Here is a 22,706-nt window from a genome sequence, read left to right as displayed (position 1 = left end):
CTGATCGTTGGTAATCGACTGACATACTGGACTGTAGTATGTGAGAGACTAAGAAACTCACCAGATTGTGGTGAGACAGAGACTTGCGGGTGCAGAGGGGACACGCGCGGCGGAATCCCCGCACCGCCTACGCGTGTGACTCACTGGTCAGGGATTTCCGTTGTTTGACTACGGAGAGGGCATCCCTACCGCTCGCGCACCCACGCCGACCTCACACTAAAGGGACAAAGCTACGACGATTAAAGATCATCTTCGGTTAGGCTTAATGTCACCAACGTCTCATTAAAAGTCACTGAGTGAGATTACGTTATAGAGAGTTCTTCTCTTCATCAGCAAACTGAAGGATGTGTGAAGATGATATCTGATAGCTTAATGACATCCATTTATTCTTGGTTGTCCAGGGGTCCAAATGTATACACTGGTATTTTATATAGCTGGGTCGGCTACTGATATCATTAATCACAGATCAACAAAGTATAAGCTGTATACATATAAATAAATGAATAAATAAATGAATAAACCACATCATTTACATGGGACCATGTTACATCAGTGACACGGTTGACATGATTTATTTGCCTACTTAAACAGGGATGTCCTTGGTGTTTTGGTAAACCCCTTAATGCAGCTATTTGTTTACTGGCCAAAATACAGGATATGACATCAACTAATAGATGAATATGATTATGACGAATCAGTTAAAAACATGGGTGTCCTGGTGTGTCAAGCTCTAAATATAGAACACGTAGAGCTCTTCTTTTCCTATACTCTTAGGTTTGGGCAGAGGAGCGTTAACCTGAGTGCGTGAGTTCTTTGTGAGATTGAGCTGATGAAGTGTTTGAAGATTTGAGCTGTTAGGAGTAAAGCGAAACTAAAGTCAGAGGAGAAGAAAATAAAAAAGAAAGCGGCTGATAGGAAAGGGAATTCTCCAAGCCCAGGCACAGTGGAGTTTCCACACTGCTTTAGCTAGCCTCGTCTTCCTCTTTTGAATCCTCTGCCATGAAAGTTGCTCACTTCAGTGGTTTTCATTGAAACTGCTGTTTTTTTTCCCTTGTAAGGGGATATGGAAAGCGAAAAGCAATTCATCTCAGCTCATCTCTTTACTCACGTAGTTAGACAGAGAGGGAAGTGACATCACTGAAGTAATATAGTAAATATCCAATTATGTAACTTAAAATGCTGTTGTACTGGTGAATGGGTCTTTCCTTAAACAATGAAACATCTCGAAAAGGAGACGTTCAGTCTGTGAATAGATCAAATGTCAAAAACTAGCATTTTGGTACAGAATTTGCTTCTTAAATCCAGAAATATGTTGGCAGTAATACATCAAGCATTGCCAAACATAGTGCTAAGTGTGAGACATGGTAACAGAAACTACTGAGGCCCCATACGTCACTAAGGCAGGAAGATGTGGTTGGCCATGCAGCGTAACGGAGCAAAGGAAACAGAAAAATGCTTTGTGACATTCGCCACGGCTTTCTGTCGAGGAGAACAGGTTCGACATGACCTCACCACCTCTTTTCCTAATGGAATACGTTCCTCATGGTTTTTGTGACGAGAACGAAACACCTCTGATGGAAATTTCAGACTTATCTCACGTTTATGGGGTTGAGATTTTGAAAGAAATGTTCCTCCATGTCTGTCGCTAATGACCACTGGAAACCCTCTGATATTTGCATTAGTCTTTTTTTCTTCTCTTTTGCTTTTTTCCTTTGGTGAGTAACCAAGGGAAATGACTTTTTTTTTTTTTTTTTTAAGCACGCAAACATATCATTAGGGTAAAAAAAAAAAAGATTGCAATAGGGGAAGCACGAGGCTGAGACAAACTGCTCTTTAAAAACAAAAACAAGATGTCACATGGAAGACTTTAGTCTTTTAATGTCTAGAAATGTTGAATAACTAAGCAGAATTGATGACTAGATAGAAGTTGTCGTTGTAGATGAAATCACTACGTGGGATTATAGAGCTGTTTGACGTTTATACAGAGAGTCAAACGTTCACCGTTTATGTACAGCCTCATGGTTCCTCTTCCTCGTTGCTGTTTTTGACTATGACTTTCAATGCTCTTCTAAATAAAATAAATAAATGTATAAACACTTCATTTCGTGACTCTTCCAAGATGCTACAGCTTTTTCTACATTTGATAATTTGATCTTACACACCATTATAAAAGTGAGCAGCCATAGGAATCTTACTCGTAAATTACATACAAATATTAATTAATGACCTACTTACTGTCCCACAAGTCAAGTAATGTTTTTATTTTTTTATTAATAAAAGTCATTTTTGAGTGAAAAGCCATAGCCGTTGCTCACATTTGTGTTGGTCCGCAGCGCCAAAGGAGAAGCCGTGTAACACGCTGCCCACAGTGAAGAAGCTCCTGGAGCAGAAGAGAAAGCGAGAGACATCTTCAGCTCCTCCAATTTGTGCCTCTGCGACCAATAACACTGGTGCTGCTGCGCCAATCCCAGTGAGTACATGCTTACACCTGCTCAGAACACATTTAAAGTTCCAATATGAAGTTTCGTCCATTCCTGTGACACTAAGTAATGCCTGACTAACAAAAGTCAATAATAATGCGATCTTTTCCCTATTAGGTGCCAACATCAGATCTCTCTGCCAGTAAGTGATAACCTCTTCATATGCACATCAGGGAATTACACATGCCCTATGAAATAATTCTGAGAGTAATCCGAGACTCGCAGATTGATGCCTGCTGTTAAAAGAGTCTCTTTTTCCTACAGGTGCAAACAGCAGCTACTCAGATATGGCAGCGATGAGATATGACCGGTTGGAGGTAGCCATGCAGCCACACTCCTCTTCTTTTCAGGAGTGCAGCCCCTTCTCCTGTCTGACTTATGCAACAGACTCTCCATGTCCTCTCAGCTACACACCTGGTCCAGTCTATAGTTTATCTGCAGAACCTCAGCTTTCCAGCTATAATCCTCTTTCACTGCAGGACTGTCCGACTGCACAGATTCCACAGCATTTTGTAAGAGTCTCCCAGCACTCAAGCTGTTTATATCTTAGTTTTGCACAGTATCTACACTCATCGTGCACTTTAATATGAACACCTGTACAGCTGCACATTGATGCGGTTATCCAATCAGCCAATCATGTGGCAGCAGCACAGTGTATAAATTCATGCAGATACAGGTCAAAAACTTTAGTTAATGTTCACGTCAAACATCAGAATAAAGCAAAAAAGTGGGATCTCTGTAAGTTTAACTGGTTGGTGGTGCCAGATGGGGTGTTTTGAGTATTTCAGAAACTGTTGCTCTCCTGGGATTTTCACATACAACAGTCTGTAGAGTTTACACAGAATGGTGCCAAATAAACAAAAAACATTGAGTGATCAACAGTTCTGTGAATGGAAATGCCTTATGATTAGAAATTATTAGTTCAAGCTTCCAGGAAGGATAGAGTAACTCATAAATGTTTACAACCGTGGTGAGCAGAAAAGCTTCAGAATGCAGAAACATTGAACCTTGAGGTGGCAGTTGAAGATTAGACTTGGTATTTTTCCAGTCTTCAACAGTCCAATTTTGTTATCTGTGCCCATGATGGCTTCAGATTCCTGTTCTCGGCTGACAGGAGTGGAACCTAGTGTGGTCTTCTACTTTTGTAGCCCATCCACCTCAAGGTTCAATGTTTTGTGCATGCTGAGATGCTGTTCTGCTCACCACGGTTGTATAGGCTGATTATATGAGTTACTTTCTATTTTCCTCTGACCTGTTGATGTTTTTTTTGCACCATGCTGTGTAAACTCTAGAGACTGTTTTGTGTGAAAATCCCAGGAGATCAGCAATATCTGAAAAACTCTGGCACCGACAACAATGCCAAGTCACAGTGATCACACTTTTCCCCCATTCTGATGTTTGATGTGTACATTAACTGAAGCTCTTGACCTGCATCTGCATGATTTTATGTATTGTGCTACTGCCACATAATTGGATAACTTGGTATATGTGGTACAAATATTCATAAGAACCATTTAGTATCATTTAGTATACTAAATTCCGCATAAACGTAATGTTGAATTAATATAGCAGTATGACAAATTTTAAAGTCGTGTCTATTTTTTTTCAGCAGCCCAGTACAGAGTGTCCCGTGATCTCAGCCATGCCTAGTTCCAGCATTGACCTCAGGACTCAGAGTATAAGTGTTCCAAGCTCTGGTTACGTGTGGCCCTCTGGGTCCAGAGCTCAGGCATCCACAGTCCCCTGCAGTCTGTCAGTTAGGCCCCAGATGGACATGAACATGGCTAAGCTTGAGGAGGCACGGCTCGTCCTCCAGGCCATGGATTGCAGAACCACATGGAAGGATGATGATGGAGACACGTGAGTGAGGGAAACAGAGTGGAGGGATATTTTTCCGTTTATTTTATTTTTTCACGTACAGAATGACTGTAGGAGTGCATCACTTAGTAGTGTCCCTTGTTTTGATATTTCCCTCCTTAAAATTAAATGATGAGCAAAGTATCAAGATTTTAATGAGTAAAACCTGGTTGTGTTCACAGTGCAGTGTGTGATCTTTCAGAAGCTATATGGTTTGATATGCTGCTATTGTACAACATGATTTGTAACATAATCCCATTTGTAAATTGTAACATAATCCCTATAATTGGCATAAGCAGCATGGATCTCTCTGCCAGTGAAACTGTAAAATCTACATTTCTAATCATAAAATGATATTGACGAATGAATCAGTCTTTTTTTTGGCACATGACATTTGTCATTGTTTTATTTTGATATCAAAACCAATGCCATAGTGTCACTGGGTTATGGCGTGTGTTCTGCCTCTAACACAATCATAGCGAGAGTTTATTTGGCTAAAGAAACAATAACAGCATTGTTTTGTGCCTCATTTAGAATTCTGCACATATACACTGCTAAGGGCCAAAGGGAATATGCCTTTGCTGCAGCTGAGAAACTGCAGGAGCTTGGCTCATTGGACACAAAGGAGCACAGGGGAAAGGTAAGTTACAAAAATTGGGCTCATTTATCAATCTTTTAGTAAAGTTGTGTGTAAATGTTTGCATAAGCGAAACAGAACAAAAAAAATTACCGCCCGATTTACAAACGTTTAGGAAATTAAAATGTTCTTTGTATTCACGTATGTTGCTAAATGTTGCAATCACCTTTAAATTACTAGGCATGTGCACAGCACAGCTGATTTGCATTTAGTGCCACCCACAAAACTCCGTAAGTGAAGTGGGAGTAATTTTGACTCACGTCTCCGAGAATAAAATGATATTATTTAGAAGCACAATCAGCAGAGTTACAGCACTTGAAAAGGCCAAATTATGTGCTAACTCTTCCAGTAATAGCAATTCTGCCATTTTCACCACCTTGGCTTACGCCTACCACATGCATAGATATGCATAGATTATATGGCACCATTTCTATTAATTGAATGACTAGTCTTATATTGTCTTAAAATGTATCTTGGTTGGCTCGCTGTCTTTTTTTAATATTTAATATTTCCGTAAAGCCATTAATATGAAACAGGTTTTTAAAAAACAACAACAAAAAAAAAAAATGTGTGTGTGATTGAAATAAATAAGCAACTTAAACTCAACAGCATAATCCATATATTAAAGTGTATATCATTGCTAATTATATGATTTCAAGCTGATCAGTGCAGTTTTAAATGTTAGTCTTCTTCTAGTGTAAATTTAAACACACCCAGGAGCACAAGTAGGATACAAACTTTTTTCTGAACAAATACCACATTTCTTATGTAAATACTCTCACAAACTGAAGATAAAGAGGTCCAGCTCGATAAATTAAGGCTCAGTATGTGCACAAAATGTTTATTCTCAATGCTTTATTTTTTATTACATTCAGAGGCACACTTATTTGATTGTAAAAGCCAGTTTTTGTCTTGATAACTGCAGATGGTCCACATATCTTTAGCACATGTTGGTTATTTTTGCTGGTTGCTTTGCGCAGTGTATTCATTCTTAGTACTGTTGTATCCCAGACTGCATTGCTGGTAGCAGTGGCGGCCAATCAGCCAGAGATCGTGCAGGACCTGCTCTCTCTGGGCGCTGATATCAGCATCTGTGACATCAAAGGTCAAACCGCACTGCACCTAGCAGCCACATATGGCTTTCCACAGGTCATGAAGGTGAGCGCACATCCTGAAAACAGTAGTATATGAAGTAGTATCTAGCTGCAGTCCCTATAATTATTAACCACCTAATAGTAAAAATAAAAAACATCAATTCAACATCAAACATTCAACATTCAACATTAAACATTCAACATCCAACATTCAACATTCGCCATCCAACATTCAACATCCAACAATCACCATCCAACATTCAACAACCAACATTCAGCATCCAACATCCAGCATCCAACATCCAACATTAAACATTCACCATCCAACATCCAACATTCACCATCCACCATCCAACATTCAACATCCAACATTCAACAGCCAACATTCAGCATCCAACATTCACCATCCAACATCCAACATTAAACATTCACCATCCAACATTCACCATCCACCATCCAACATTCACCATCCATCATTAAACATTCACCATCCAACATTAAACATTCACCAACCAACATTCACCATCCAACATTCAACATTCAACAACCAACATTCAGCATCCAACATTAAACATTCAACAGCCAACATCCACCATCCAACATTCACCATCCACCATCCAACAATCACCATTCACCATCCATCATTAAACATTCACCATCCAACATTAAACATTCACCAACCAACATTCACCATCCAACATTCAACATTCAACAACCAACATTCAGCATCCAACATTAAACATTCAACAGCCAACATTCAGCATCCAACATTAAACATTCAACAGCCAACATTCAACAACCAACATTCAGCATCCAACATTAAACATTCAACAGCCAACATTCGGCGTCCAACATTCACCATCTAACATCCAACATTAAACATTCACCATCCAACATTCAACATCCAACATTCAACATCCAACATTCACCATCCAACATTAAACATTCACCATCCAACATTCACCATCCAACATTAAACATTCAACAACCAACATTCAGCATCCAACATTAAACATTCAACAACCAACATACAGCATCCAACATTCACCATACAAAATCCAACATTCACCATCCAACAACCAACATCCAACATTAAACATTCAACAACCAACATTCAGCATCCAACATTCACCATCCAACAACCAACATCCAACATTAAACATTCAACAACCAACATTCAGCATCCAACATTCACCAACCAAAATCCAACATTCACCATCCAACAACCAACATCCAACATTAAACATTCAACAACCAACATTCAGCATCCAACATTCACCATACAAAATCCAACATTCACCATCCAACAACCAACATCCAACATTAAGCATTCAACAACCAACATTCAGCATCCAACATTCACCATCCAAAATCCAACATTCACCATCCAACAACCAACAACCAACATTCACCATCCAACATTCACCATCCACCATCCAACATTCACCAACCAACATTCACCATCCAACATTCAACATTCAACAACCAACATTCAGCATCCAACATTAAACATTCAACAGCCAACATCCACCATCCAACATTCACCATCCACCATCCAACAATCACCATTCACCATCCATCATTAAACATTCACCATCCAACATTAAACATTCACCAACCAACATTCACCATCCAACATTCAACATTCAACAACCAACATTCAGCATCCAACATTAAACATTCAACAGCCAACATTCAGCATCCAACATTAAACATTCAACAGCCAACATTCAACAACCAACATTCAGCATCCAACATTAAACATTCAACAGCCAACATTCGGCGTCCAACATTCACCATCTAACATCCAACATTAAACATTCACCATCCAACATTCAACATCCAACATCCAACATTCAACATCCAACATTCACCATCCAACATTAAACATTCACCATCCAACATTCACCATCCAACATTAAACATTCAACAGCCAACATTCACCATCCACCATCCAACATTCACCATTCACCATCCATCATTAAACATTCAACAGCCAACATTAAACATTCACCAACCAACATTCACCATCCAACATTCAACATTCAACAACCAACATTCAGCATCCAACATTAAACATTCAACAGCCAACATTCACCATCCAACATTCACCATCCACCATCCAACATTCACCATTCACCATCCATCATTAAACATTCACCATCCAACATTAAACATTCACCAACCAACATTCACCATCCAACATTCAACAACCAACATTCAGCATCTAACAGTAAACATTCAACAGCCAACATTCAGCATCCAACATTAAACATTCAACAGCCAACATTCAACAGCCAACATTCAGCATCCAACATTAAACATTCAACAGCCAACATTCAGCGTCCAACATTCACCATCTAACATCCAACATTAAACATTCACCATTCAACATCCAACATTCAACATCCAACATTCACCATCCAACATTAAACATTCACCATCCAACATTCACCATCCAACATTAAACATTCAACAACCAACATTCAGCATCCAACATTAAACATTCAACAACCAACATACAGCATCCAACATTCACCATACAAAATCCAACATTCACCATCCAACAACCAACATCCAACATTAAACATTCAACAACCAACATTCAGCATCCAACATTCACCATCCAACAACCAACATCCAACATTAAACATTCAACAACCAACATTCAACAACCAACATTCAGCATCCAACATTCACCATACAAAATCCAACATTCACCATCCAACAACCAACATCCAACATTAAACATTCAACAACCAACATTCAGCATCCAACCTTCACCATCCAACATCCAACATCCAACATTAAACATTCAACAACCAACATTCAGCATCCAACATTCACCATCCAAAATCCAACATTCACCATCCAACAACCAACAACCAACATTCACCATCCAACATTCAACATCCAACAACCAACATTGACCATACAACATCCAACATTAAACATTAAACATTCACCATACAACAACCAACATCCAACATTAAACATTCAACAACCAACATTCAGCATCCAACATTCACCATCCAAAATCCAACATTCACCATCCAACAACCAACATCCAACATTAAACATTCAACAACCAACATTCAGCATCCAACATTCACCATCCAAAGTCCAACATTCACCATCCAACAACCAACAACCAACATTCACCATTCAACATTCACCATCCACCATCCATCATTAAACATTCACCATCCAACATTAAACATTCACCAACCAACATTCACCATCCAACATTCAACATTCAACAACCAACATTCAGCATCCAACATTAAACATTCAACAGCCAACATTCACCATCCAACATTCACCATCCACCATCCAACATTCACCGTTCACCATCCATCATTAAACATTCACCATCCAACATTAAACATTCACCAACCAACATTCACCATCCAACATTCAACATTCAACAACCAACATTCAGCATCTAACATTAAACATTCAACAGCCAACATTCAGCATCCAACATTAAACATTCAACAGCCAACATTCAACATTCAACAGCCAACATTAAACATTCAACAGCCAACATTCAACATCCAACATTCACCATCTAACATCCAACATTAAACATTCACCATCCAACATTCAACATCCAACATTCACCATCCAACATTAAACATTCACCATCCAACATTCAGCATCCAACATTAAACATTCAACAACCAACATTCAGCATCCAACATTAAACATTCAACAACCAACATACAGCATCCAACATTCACCATACAAAATCCAACATTCACCATCCAACAACCAACATCCAACATTAAACATTCAACAACCAACATTCAGCATCCAACATTCACCATCCAAAATCCAACATTCACCATCCAACATCCAACATTAAACATTCAACAACCAACATTCAGCATCCAACATTCACCATCCAAAATCCAACATTCACCATCCAACATCCAACATTAAACATTCAACAACCAACATTCAGCATCCAACATTCACCATCCAAAATCCAACATTCACCATCCAACAACCAACAACCAACATTCACCATCCAACATTCAACATCCAACAACCAACATTGACCATACAACATCCAACATTAAACATTAAACATCCAAAATTAAACATTCAACATCCAATTTTCACCATTCAACATTCATCATCCAACATCCAACAGTCAGCATCCAACATTCAACATCCAACATTAAACATTCAACATTCAACAACCAACATCCAACATTAAACATTCACCATCCAACATTCACCATCCACCATCCAACATTCAACAACCAACATTCAGCATCCAACATTAAACATTCAACAGCCAACATTCACCATCCAACATTCACCATCCACCATCCAACATTCACCATTCACCATCCATCATTAAACATTCACCATCCAACATTAAACATTCACCAACCAACATTCACCATCCAACATTCAACAACCAACATTCAGCATCTAACATTAAACATTCAACAGCCAACATTCAGCATCCAACATTAAACATTCAACAGCCAACATTCAACAGCCAACATTCAGCATCCAACATTAAACATTCAACAGCCAACATTCAGCGTCCAACATTCACCATCTAACATCCAACATTAAACATTCACCATCCAACATTCAACATCCAACATTCAACATCCAACATTCACCATCCAACATTAAACATTCACCATCCAACATTCACCATCCAACATTAAACATTCAACAACCAACATTCAGCATCCAACATTAAACATTCAACAACCAACATACAGCATCCAACATTCACCATACAAAATCCAACATTCACCATCCAACATCCAACATTAAACATTCAACAACCAACATTCAGCATCCAACATTCACCATCCAACAACCAACATCCAACATTAAACATTCAACAACCAACATTCAACAACCAACATTCAGCATCCAACATTCACCATCCAACATTCAACATTCAACAACCAACATTCAGCATCCAACATTCACCATCCAACATCCAACATTAAACATTCAACAACCAACATTCAGCATCCAACATTCACCATCCAAAATCCAACATTCACCATCCAACAACCAACAACCAACATTCACCATCCAACATTCAACATCCAACAACCAACATTGACCATACAACATCCAACATTAAACATTCAACATTCACCATCCAACAACCAACATCCAACATTAAACATTCAACAACCAACATTCAGCATCCAACATTCACCATCCAAAATCCAACATTCACCATCCAACAACCAACAACCAACATTCACCATTCAACATTCACCATCCACCATCCATCATTAAACATTCACCATCCAACATTAAACATTCACCAACCAACATTCACCATCCAACATTCAACATTCAACAACCAACATTCAGCATCCAACATTAAACATTCAACAGCCAACATTCACCATCCAACATTCACCATCCACCATCCAACATTCACCATTCACCATCCATCATTAAACATTCACCATCCAACATTAAACATTCACCAACCAACATTCACCATCCAACATTCAACATTCAACAACCAACATTCAGCATCTAACATTAAACATTCAACAGCCAACATTCAGCATCCAACATTAAACATTCAACAGCCAACATTCAACATTCAACAGCCAACATTAAACATTCAACAGCCAACATTCAGCGTCCAACATTCACCATCTAACATCCAACATTAAACATTCACCATCCAACATTCAACATCCAACATTCACCATCCAACATTAAACATTCACCATCCAACATTCAGCATCCAACATTAAACATTCAACAACCAACATTCAGCATCCAACATTAAACATTCAACAACCAACATACAGCATCCAACATTCACCATACAAAATCCAACATTCACCATCCAACAACCAACATCCAACATTAAACATTCAACAACCAACATTCAGCATCCAACATTCACCATCCAAAATCCAACATTCACCATCCAACAACCAACATCCAACATTAAACATTCAACAACCAACATTCAGCATCCAACATTCACCATCCAAAATCCAACATTCACCATCCAACATCCAACATTAAACATTCAACAACCAACATTCAGCATCCAACATTCACCATCCAAAATCCAACATTCACCATCCAACATCCAACATTAAACATTCAACAACCAACATTCAGCATCCAACATTCACCATCCAAAATCCAACATTCACCATCCAACAACCAACAACCAACATTCACCATCCAACATTCAACATCCAACAACCAACATTGACCATACAACATCCAACATTAAACATTAAACATCCAAAATTAAACATTCAACATCCAATTTTCACCATTCAACATTCATCATCCAACATCCAACAGTCAGCATCCAACATTCAACATCCAACATTAAACATTCAACATTCAACAACCAACATCCAACATTAAACATTCACCATCCAACATTCACCATCCACCATCCAACATTCAACAACCAACATTCAGCATCCAACATTAAACATTCAACAGCCAACATTCACCATCCAACATTCACCATCCACCATCCAACATTCACCATTCACCATCCATCATTAAACATTCACCATCCAACATTAAACATTCACCAACCAACATTCACCATCCAACATTCAACAACCAACATTCAGCATCTAACATTAAACATTCAACAGCCAACATTCAGCATCCAACATTAAACATTCAACAGCCAACATTCAACAGCCAACATTCAGCATCCAACATTAAACATTCAACAGCCAACATTCAGCGTCCAACATTCACCATCTAACATCCAACATTAAACATTCACCATCCAACATTCAACATCCAACATTCAACATCCAACATTCACCATCCAACATTAAACATTCACCATCCAACATTCACCATCCAACATTAAACATTCAACAACCAACATTCAGCATCCAACATTAAACATTCAACAACCAACATACAGCATCCAACATTCACCATACAAAATCCAACATTCACCATCCAACATCCAACATTAAACATTCAACAACCAACATTCAGCATCCAACATTCACCATCCAACAACCAACATCCAACATTAAACATTCAACAACCAACATTCAACAACCAACATTCAGCATCCAACATTCACCATCCAACATTCAACATTCAACAACCAACATTCAGCATCCAACATTCACCATCCAACATCCAACATTAAACATTCAACAACCAACATTCAGCATCCAACATTCACCATACAAAATCCAACATTCACCATCCAACAACCAACAACCAACATTCACCATCCAACATTCAACATCCAACAACCAACATTGACCATACAACATCCAACATTAAACATTCAACATTCACCATCCAACAACCAACATCCAACATTAAACATTCAACAACCAACATTCAGCATCCAACATTCACCATCCAACAACCAACATCCAACATTAAACATTCAACAACCAACATTCAGCATCCAACATTCACCAACCAAAATCCAACATTCACCATCCAACAACCAACATCCAACATTAAACATTCAACAACCAACATTCAGCATCCAACATTCACCATCCAAAATCCAACATTCACCATCCAACAACCAACATCCAACATTAAACATTCAACAACCAACATTCAGCATCCAACATTCACCATCCAAAATCCAACATTCACCATCCAACATCCAACATTAAACATTCAACAACCAACATTCAGCATCCAACATTCACCATCCAAAATCCAACATTCACCATCCAACAACCAACAACCAACATTCACCATCCAACATTCAACATCCAACAACCAACATTGACCATACAACATCCAACATTAAACATTAAATATCCAAAATTAAACATTCAACATCCAATTTTCACCATTCAACATTCATCATCCAACATCCAACAGTCAGCATCCAACATTCAACATCCAACATTAAACATTCAACAACCAACATCCAACATTAAACATTCACCATCCAACATTCACCATCCACCATCCAACATTCACCATTCACCATCCATCATTAAACATTCACCATCCAACATTAAACATTCACCAACCAACATTCACCATCCAACATTCAACATTCAACAACCAACATTCAGCATCTAACATTAAACATTCAACAGCCAACATTCAGCATAGAAAACATTAAACATTCAACAGCCAACATTCACCATCCACCATCCAACATTCACCATTCACCATCCATCATTAAACATTCACCATCCAACATTAAACATTCACCAACCAACATTCACCATCCAACATTCAACATTCAACAACCAACATTCAGCATCCAACATTAAACATTCAACAGCCAACATTCACCATCCAACATTCACCATCCACCATCCAACATTCACCATTCACCATCCATCATTAAACATTCACCATCCAACATTAAACATTCACCAACCAACATTCACCATCCAACATTCAACATTCAACAACCAACATTCAGCATCTAACATTAAACATTCAACAGCCAACATTCAGCATCCAACATTAAACATTCAACAGCCAACATTCAACAGCCAACATTCGGCATCCAACATTAAACATTCAACAGCCAACATTCAGCGTCCAACATTCACCATCTAACATCCAACATTAAACATTCACCATCCAACATTCAACATCCAACATTCACCATCCAACATTAAACATTCACCATCCAACATTCAGCATCCAACATTAAACATTCAACAACCAACATTCAGCATCCAACATTAAACATTCAACAACCAACATACAGCATCCAACATTCACCATACAAAATCCAACATTCACCATCCAACAACCAACATCCAACATTAAACATTCAACAACCAACATTCAGCATCCAACATTCACCATACAAAATCCAACATTCACCATCCAACAACCAACATCCAACATTAAACATTCAACAACCAACATTCAGCATCCAACATTCACCATACAAAATCCAACATTCACCATCCAACATCCAACATTAAACATTCAACAACCAACATTCAGCATCCAACATTCAACATTCAACAACCAACATTCAGCATCCAACATTAAACATTCAACAGCCAACATTCACCATCCAACATTCACCATCCACCATCCAACATTCACCATTCACCATCCATCATTAAACATTCACCATCCAACATTAAACATTCACCATCCATCATTCACCATCCAACATTCAACATTCAACAACCAACATTCAGCATCTAACATTAAACATTCAACAGCCAACATTCAGCATCCAACATTTACCATCCAAAATCCAACATTCACCATCCAACATCCAACATTAAACATTCAACAACCAACATTCAGCATCCAACATTCAACATTCAACAACCAACATTCAGCATCCAACATTAAACATTCAACAGCCAACATTCACCATCCAACATTCACCATCCAACATTCACCATTCACCATCCATCATTAAACATTCACCATCCAACATTAAACATTCACCAACCAACATTCACCATCCAACATTCAACATTCAACAACCAACATTCAGCATCTAACATTAAACATTCAACAGCCAACATTCACCATCCAACATTCACCATCCAACATTCAGCATCCAACATTAAACATTCAACAGCCAACATTCAGCGTCCAACATTCACCATCTAACATCCAACATTAAACATTCACCATCCAACATTCAACATCCAACATTCACCATCCAACATTAAACATTCACCATCCAACATTCAGCATCCAACATTAAACATTCAACAACCAACATTCAGCATCCAACATTAAACATTCAACAACCAACATACAGCATCCAACATTCACCATACAAAATCCAACATTCACCATCCAACAACCAACATCCAACATTAAACATTCAACAACCAACATTCAGCATCCAACATTCACCATACAAAATCCAACATTCACCATCCAACAACCAACATCCAACATTAAACATTCAACAACCAACATTCAGCATCCAACATTCACCATCCAAAATCCAACATTCACCATCCAACAACCAACATCCAACATTAAACATTCAACAACCAACATTCAGCATCCAACATTCACCATCCAAAATCCAACATTCACCATCCAACAACCAACATCCAACATTAAACATTCAACAACCAACATTCAGCATCCAACATTCACCATCCAAAATCCAACATTCACCATCCAACAACCAACAACCAACATTCACCATCCAACATTCAACATCCAACAACCAACACTGACCATACAACATCCAACATTAAACATCCAAAATTAAACATTCAACATCCAATTTTCACCATTCAACATTCAACATTCATCATCCAACATCCAACAGTCAGCATCCAACATTCAACATCCAACATTAAACATTCAACAACCAACATCCAACATTAAACATTCAACATCAAACATTCAGCATCCAACGTTCAGCATCCAACATTAAATATTCAACATCCAATTTTCACCATTCAACACTCAACATCCAATTTTCACAATACAACATTCAACATCCAACATTAAACATTCAACATTCAACAGCTGTCAACATGACCATCTATTAACATCACACAATATATTTTTTGTGAAGCAGTATTAAAAACACAGTTTTACTAAACCATTATTTTACCAAACTCCTGAAACTGTCCTGTATTACTACAAATGAATCATGAATAAAACATTGTTTTGAGAAGGAACACACCACATTAATTTGGGAACACAGCACAGTGCTTGCTAAGAAAGTCTGGTGGGGGGTTGGGTATTTTCATGACAATGATTTTGTGGTCAGTTCTTATATGATTTGGATGTCACTAAATGATTTACTTCAATGTATGTTAGATATAATTAATACAGGTAAAATGCCCAATATTAAATGCACAGAATCTACCCTCAGCTGAAGTTCTAAATAATCCATTTCCATAGTTTCCTGTTTTAAGTGACAGCACAACATATCTCATCAGCAATTCACTACACAAGTTGATGTTGATTAATGTTAGTTAGGTGGTTGTGTGTTTAGCTAACCTTAGTGTTTTGCAGTTAGCAGTTAGTTCACGGGCTGTATATAATATCGATAATTAAGATGACAACATGTGTAATTTATCCCATCAACAAACCTTTACAATTTTTCACTCCACTTTTCCTGCTTGTTCAAACTCACACTGCACTCAGACCTTTGCTCACCATGGCACATGGTCTGCATGGTTGCAGCTAGTCAATAGATGTCCTCCACATTTCAACAAAAAAAATCATTGATGTCTAAATGTCACAATTCACAGGTTATCCTCTCTATGGAACACGGCGTGGATCTAGAGACTCGCAATTTTGAAGGTAAAACATTTCAGTTGATCATGTATATTGTAGTTAAATAACAGGGATGCTAAAAGTAGACAAGGGCTCGAAAAGGAAATAAGCTTCTGTCTAATTCTCCTTCTCTCTCTCACTCTGAAAGGTCTAACCCCATTGCACTGTGCGGTGATTTCTCACAATGCCACAATGAAGGCTCTTGCTTCCACCTCCTCTTCATCTTCCGTCTGGTTACCTGATGGCAATCTGCAATCTCAAGCTGAAAACAAACTCATTTGCCTGCAGCTGCTAATGGAAGCAGGCGCTTCGCCACTCAGCCAGGTGAAATTTTTGCACCAGCCACAATTCTCTCATGCTTTATAGGTCAACCGAAAACCACTGTATGATCTGAAAATGTTACTTATCCAAGATATACATTATCTAGTCCTGATTGAGTAAAATGTCTTCTGCTGTAGCTCCATTGATTGGACCGCATGCATGCATGCAATTCAAGGCAGTTTATTCAGATCATATGCAGGAAATGCAGAAATTCTTTGGCTGTGTAACATGTTCAGATTCCTGTTGACATAAGACTGAAAGTAAAAGCTCGCTGTCTATATTGGCAGTTTGATTATGAGTTAGGTCACACACTTGCTTTGGTTTCACAATTGTACATTTTGTACTTTCTTAGGAAATCAAAAGTAATAAGACTGTACTCCACCTGGCTGTGAAGGAGGGAAATATCCAATTGGTTCATTTTTTCCTGAATCTCCAGTTGCCTAACATACAGGCCTTTATCAATATGAAGGTAACACATGCAGAGACTTCACTTCCTGCTTGGAGTATTATAAATCTTTCTACATATATTATTAATACCAACAAATTTCTTAACTTCTATCATATATGTTCATGATCTTATCTTGACTCAGTATGGCTGTTTGACATCTATTGCTCATTAGCAAATAGTACATAGTGTTAAATTACAGTGTTTTGTAACAGTGGGAAGCCTGTTATTAGGCTTTGTTTAGTGAATAGTATCTTGTTATGTGAATATTTTTCATGCTTATTCATGTTTTCGCAGGCCCATGGACACACAGCCTTGCACATGGCAGCAGGGTTACATGGAAGCCCAGATCAGGAGGAGCTGATCAGACTGCTGCTCAGCAGAGGAGCTGATCCGAGTATCCGCAATCTGGAGAATGACCAGCCCGTACATCTGCTGCAAAGTGGAGAACAAGGAGAGAAGGTGAGAACAAAATCTGGCTTGCTCCTGTTGTTATGATGATAATAATAATAAGCTCTCTTGACATTTTGAGAAGGGTTGGAATGTATAATTACAGTTTTCCTATATTTTGCCTAGTATTTTTTCTTTAAAGCCCCAGTCAACATGATCTCAAAATGTAATACTAAAGATCTGGCATTAAATAAACATTTACCAAAGGGTAGATGGAAGAAGTATATATAATTTCTGGCACAGCAGAAAAGTGTTCCGTCCTATCGTCTGGAGATCGCGAGTTCAAATCCCTGACGATGACACAACAAAATTGGCCATGCTCTCAGGGTGGGAAGGATGACATATGCTCTCTCATCCCTATCAATCATAGAGGCACTAGCCAATCATGGCCATCTATGAGCTCATGCATGTGAATTGGGGTGGATAGAGTTTGGTTTGGAATTTCCCAAGACTAAATAAAAGAGAAAAATCAGGGGCGGGGGGGAGTTTAAAGCTACAAAAAGTCACAAAGCTACTATATATGCATACATATATACAGCTTACATATTCTCATGGTTTAATAAAATACATTAAATTAGCTTTACTGTGCTCTCATTGAACTGCTCCCTGTTACCTGGCAATGAGCGGCTAATTAATCATTCAGGACCATGTTTTTCATGAGTGAAGTTTGTCAAGATCAGCTTAGATTGCATTTTTCCATTTACAGTGCCATGAGTGTTTATCTGACGGAAAGAAAAAAAAAAGAAAAACACTGACAAAAACTGGAGTCTTGGATTTTCATCGCACCCATGTGTAATGAATGGGTATTATAAAAATGTGTTAATTAGATATAGAGACGTTTTAAAGTAGTAACTGAAGATTGAACTGTTTATTTCAATTGTAGTGCAGTCATTTTACTAATTCTCATTTGCTCTAATCTACTCACCATTACCACACAAACTACTGCACTAAAACATGGTGTGTGTATATATATATATATATATATATATATATATATATATATATATATATATATATATATACACACACATAAATAAATCAGCTAGATAAAAATTTTCTCACACTTAGTTACAACGAAGCCGAGCAAGCAGGAAAGTAGTCAGTTCAGTTTCTGTGGTTGGGCTAAAATGTTAATTACGTTATATATGTGTAGATGTGACTCACCGCAGTATATAGCCCCACCCAGCATGAACCAGCTGGAAGAAAATGTCAGAAAAAAAAAAGAAATACAGGATTCTCTTAAATGAAAATAGTAATGCTGATCCTTTTGCAATCAGTGGTCAATTCACCACAGAAGCTATATTTAACAGTGAGAAGATGGGGGCTTTATAAAGTGCATTACTCTCATTTAAAACCTTTTTTTTTATGACATTGGTATCTATATACAGAAAGGTGACAAATTGAAGGTAGAAAACAGGAATTATGCTGTCATGATTTGAGTCACTGATTAGTCACTTTTTTTCTCTGCTTTTATTCTCTGCTTTCAAAATTGAAAAATTGGTTCAATTTTTTCAATGAGTATGAAAATGTTGTAAATAATATACTATGGCCATTACAGAATCTATGGTTTGACTTGACACCACTTTGAATCTGATCTGCTGGTTTGTAGTTGCCCAACAACATTACTAAGACACTTTGGCATGGTTATTTTGGCTTGTCCTTTAATTTGTCATCTGTCTGTATATTTTTCTAATATAGTGCGTATCACTGCTTTTTTTGAGTCTGTGAAACATTTAATATACTGTATGGTGTGTCCTTTGGATGGTTAAAATTGTGACTGTAAATAATGTCTTCATATAAAGCAGCCTACTGACACAGCTCCTTTATCTTTAAACACTCAGCTCAAGCTCATCTTAAAGAAGAGAAATGCCTCTAGGCGGCGTATCACATCCATACAGGACCAAGAGTGACCAGGACTGCTTTCCAGTCTCAATATGTCTCCCTTTACTTGTCATAGGGACTTCTCATAGGCCTGCATTCACTCAAGGAAAATTAGAGCAGAAACGTATAATAATAATAATAATAATAATAATAATAATAATAATAATAAAGAATTATTTAATCAACTTGTAGTCATAACAAATGATAAAGAACCTTTATATAATCTTCTGAAAATGTGCTTCGAAATTCTGTCTTCTATTCCTTGACTGAATTCAGATCTTGACTTTATAACAGATTTTATCTACAGATGTGGCCATTGAAAATGCGTGTCAAAGGAAAAGGCATCCTGTATGAAATTAAAATGATGCCAAAAAACGATTTGCATGCGCGGGGTAAGATATGCGAAAGTGCACATCAGATTGCAAGCGTCAATTAAATTTGTGTGGATGAGATTAAAAAAATAATAATAAAAAAGAGTTGCAGCATTTCACTTCACGTGTAATTCATGTCTTGTGAAACTGCAGCGTCGCGTTAACTCGAAATAAATATGAACTGTGTTCTTCTGACCTTCAATTTTCCGCACGTGTTTTTTCCCCCTCTGAAACACGGCCAAAAACAGTGCAATCCTGTGAACAGCGATTTGCAAGCGAAAGCAATGGTGTCAAGAACTGCAAAACGGATCGACCGCGTAGAACCAATCTGTATGTGTCGAAAATAAATTGCAAAATGACGTACAAAACTGTCTAAATGACTTTTTGCGTACATATAGGGAAAATATTTAAGGTCTGAAATAACCAGATATTTACTATTCTGGCTTTCTTTTAGCTGCGGTTACAGTTTTGACCCGATTTTCTCACTCATTATAGTTTTGCAAGCCTGAGGGGGAAGTTGACTCGTTAACTCTCGATTTACTCGTATCTGACTGGTTCAATAAACACGCCAGGCGGGAGAAGACATCTTTATTATAGGAACTCAAAAGTTGGTCCAAACTGAGCTACTCAGAGGAACTTGGACCTGCGTGACCCGCTGGGTATCACGGTGCAAACCACTAAAAAGCACAGCACGGACCAATTGACTAGTGCGACCCACTGGGCGGCGCGGCGTGGGCAGGTTGTATGAAGCACAACAAATTTAAATTCTACAAAGCGCGCTTTCAGGATGCCGCATGATCACCTGTGATGAATCACGTGAAACCGCATGAACAAAACGTGCATTCTTAAAGGCCACATCTGTATAGTATCCTCTTGTAGGGGATTTCAGAGTTCACTTCGATGTATTATTGCAGAATGTTGTTTGCTTACTGACACATTTCATTTCACTGGTCTTTCTTGTAAAAGATACTCATGAAAATGTGATTTCTGTGAAATCATCTGTTGGGGTTCAAGTCGAATTTCCCACGGTTTTATCAACCATATTGGTTTAGAGTTTTCTCAGTACACTACACTGCATCAGTGTAATCTTACCCTGCTAAAAAACTGTCTATTTATTCTTTTTGTACTTATGTTTTACATGTATTTGTTAAAGTATTTGACTCAGGGATAAATTATTTACACGCAGAAGCTCTGTGTGTTCGCTAACTTTTTTGTGGTTGACCGAGAAGGTGGGTAGAGCTCATAAGTTATAGCCCGAATGTGAGTGTGTATTGATGAGTCATTACAGGGGGTGAAAATGTCACCCTTTTTTTTTTTTTTTTTTTTTTTTTTTTTTTTAAGTTGACCTCAGAATGGCAATCATCTCTCCAGTTCAGTCTGGTAATGGTGTCAATTACATCAACTGTATCACTAGATTATAATTTGACGATATCATAATATAATGAAGATATAATGATTTATTATCTGTTGAATTTGGTAAAGACGTGAGAATTAGAAGCGACTCTATTGCTAAGTGAAAAAGACAAAGTGGAGGAATGGCCAAGGGGATTATCTCATGTGAATCACTGGGTTTCTGGGACTTGAGTACCTTGTAATTCAAATAAGGGGGGGAAAACATTATACTGTCACTTCCTTGCAAGACAGAGTGAAATGATTCTTAATTTATGAGAATTGTTCGAGTGTTTCAAGGAAACAGAAGCCAAACATTGTCTACTTGTTCTAAACCTTTTTCTTTGAATAACTGCTTAATATTGAATATAAGACATCAACACTGCAATTAAACAACAAACTTCCTGTTTGAATGTAATAAACTGACCAAATGAATTGTTTCAAGCTTCAGCAATGGCATTAAAATTTGCTATTAAAATTGTGGCTTGTTTATGTGTTTGATACTGTTTATTTGATGAAGGTACACAGTGACATTCAGAT

General features: G+C 37.8%; 1 protein-coding gene across 4 annotated transcripts in view; it reads left to right on the top strand.

Moving 5' to 3' along the window:
- LOC108267059 (NF-kappa-B inhibitor delta) overlaps window positions 1-22,656 on the top strand; it is a 23,594-nt gene extending 938 nt beyond the window's left edge. The window contains exons 1-12 of one of the 4 annotated variants that reach the window (XM_017471060.3): window positions 1,259-1,715; window positions 2,334-2,470; window positions 2,598-2,622; window positions 2,745-2,992; window positions 4,093-4,340; window positions 4,872-4,977; window positions 5,986-6,132; window positions 17,285-17,336; window positions 17,458-17,633; window positions 17,983-18,099; window positions 18,373-18,537; window positions 20,367-22,656. In XM_017471060.3, coding sequence (XP_017326549.1) covers window positions 1,649-1,715; window positions 2,334-2,470; window positions 2,598-2,622; window positions 2,745-2,992; window positions 4,093-4,340; window positions 4,872-4,977; window positions 5,986-6,132; window positions 17,285-17,336; window positions 17,458-17,633; window positions 17,983-18,099; window positions 18,373-18,537; window positions 20,367-20,435 — 1,557 coding nt within the window. In that variant the 5' untranslated portion in view covers window positions 1,259-1,648 and the 3' untranslated portion in view covers window positions 20,436-22,656. Of the gene's footprint in view, window positions 1-1,258; window positions 1,716-2,333; window positions 2,471-2,597; window positions 2,623-2,744; window positions 2,993-4,089; window positions 4,341-4,871; window positions 4,978-5,985; window positions 6,133-17,284; window positions 17,337-17,457; window positions 17,634-17,982; window positions 18,334-18,372; window positions 18,538-20,366 lie in introns of those variants that run through there. The other 3 variants (XM_017470984.3, XM_017471206.3, XM_047154408.2) reach the window with 3 other exon arrangements.
- The last annotated feature ends 50 nt before the right edge of the window (window positions 22,657-22,706 follow it).

The sequence above is a fragment of the Ictalurus punctatus genome, chromosome 1, assembly GCF_001660625.3.
Source record: "Ictalurus punctatus breed USDA103 chromosome 1, Coco_2.0, whole genome shotgun sequence".
NCBI classification, from domain to species: Eukaryota; Metazoa; Chordata; class Actinopteri; order Siluriformes; family Ictaluridae; genus Ictalurus; species Ictalurus punctatus.
This window is presented reverse-complemented; position numbering and strand designations above follow the sequence as displayed.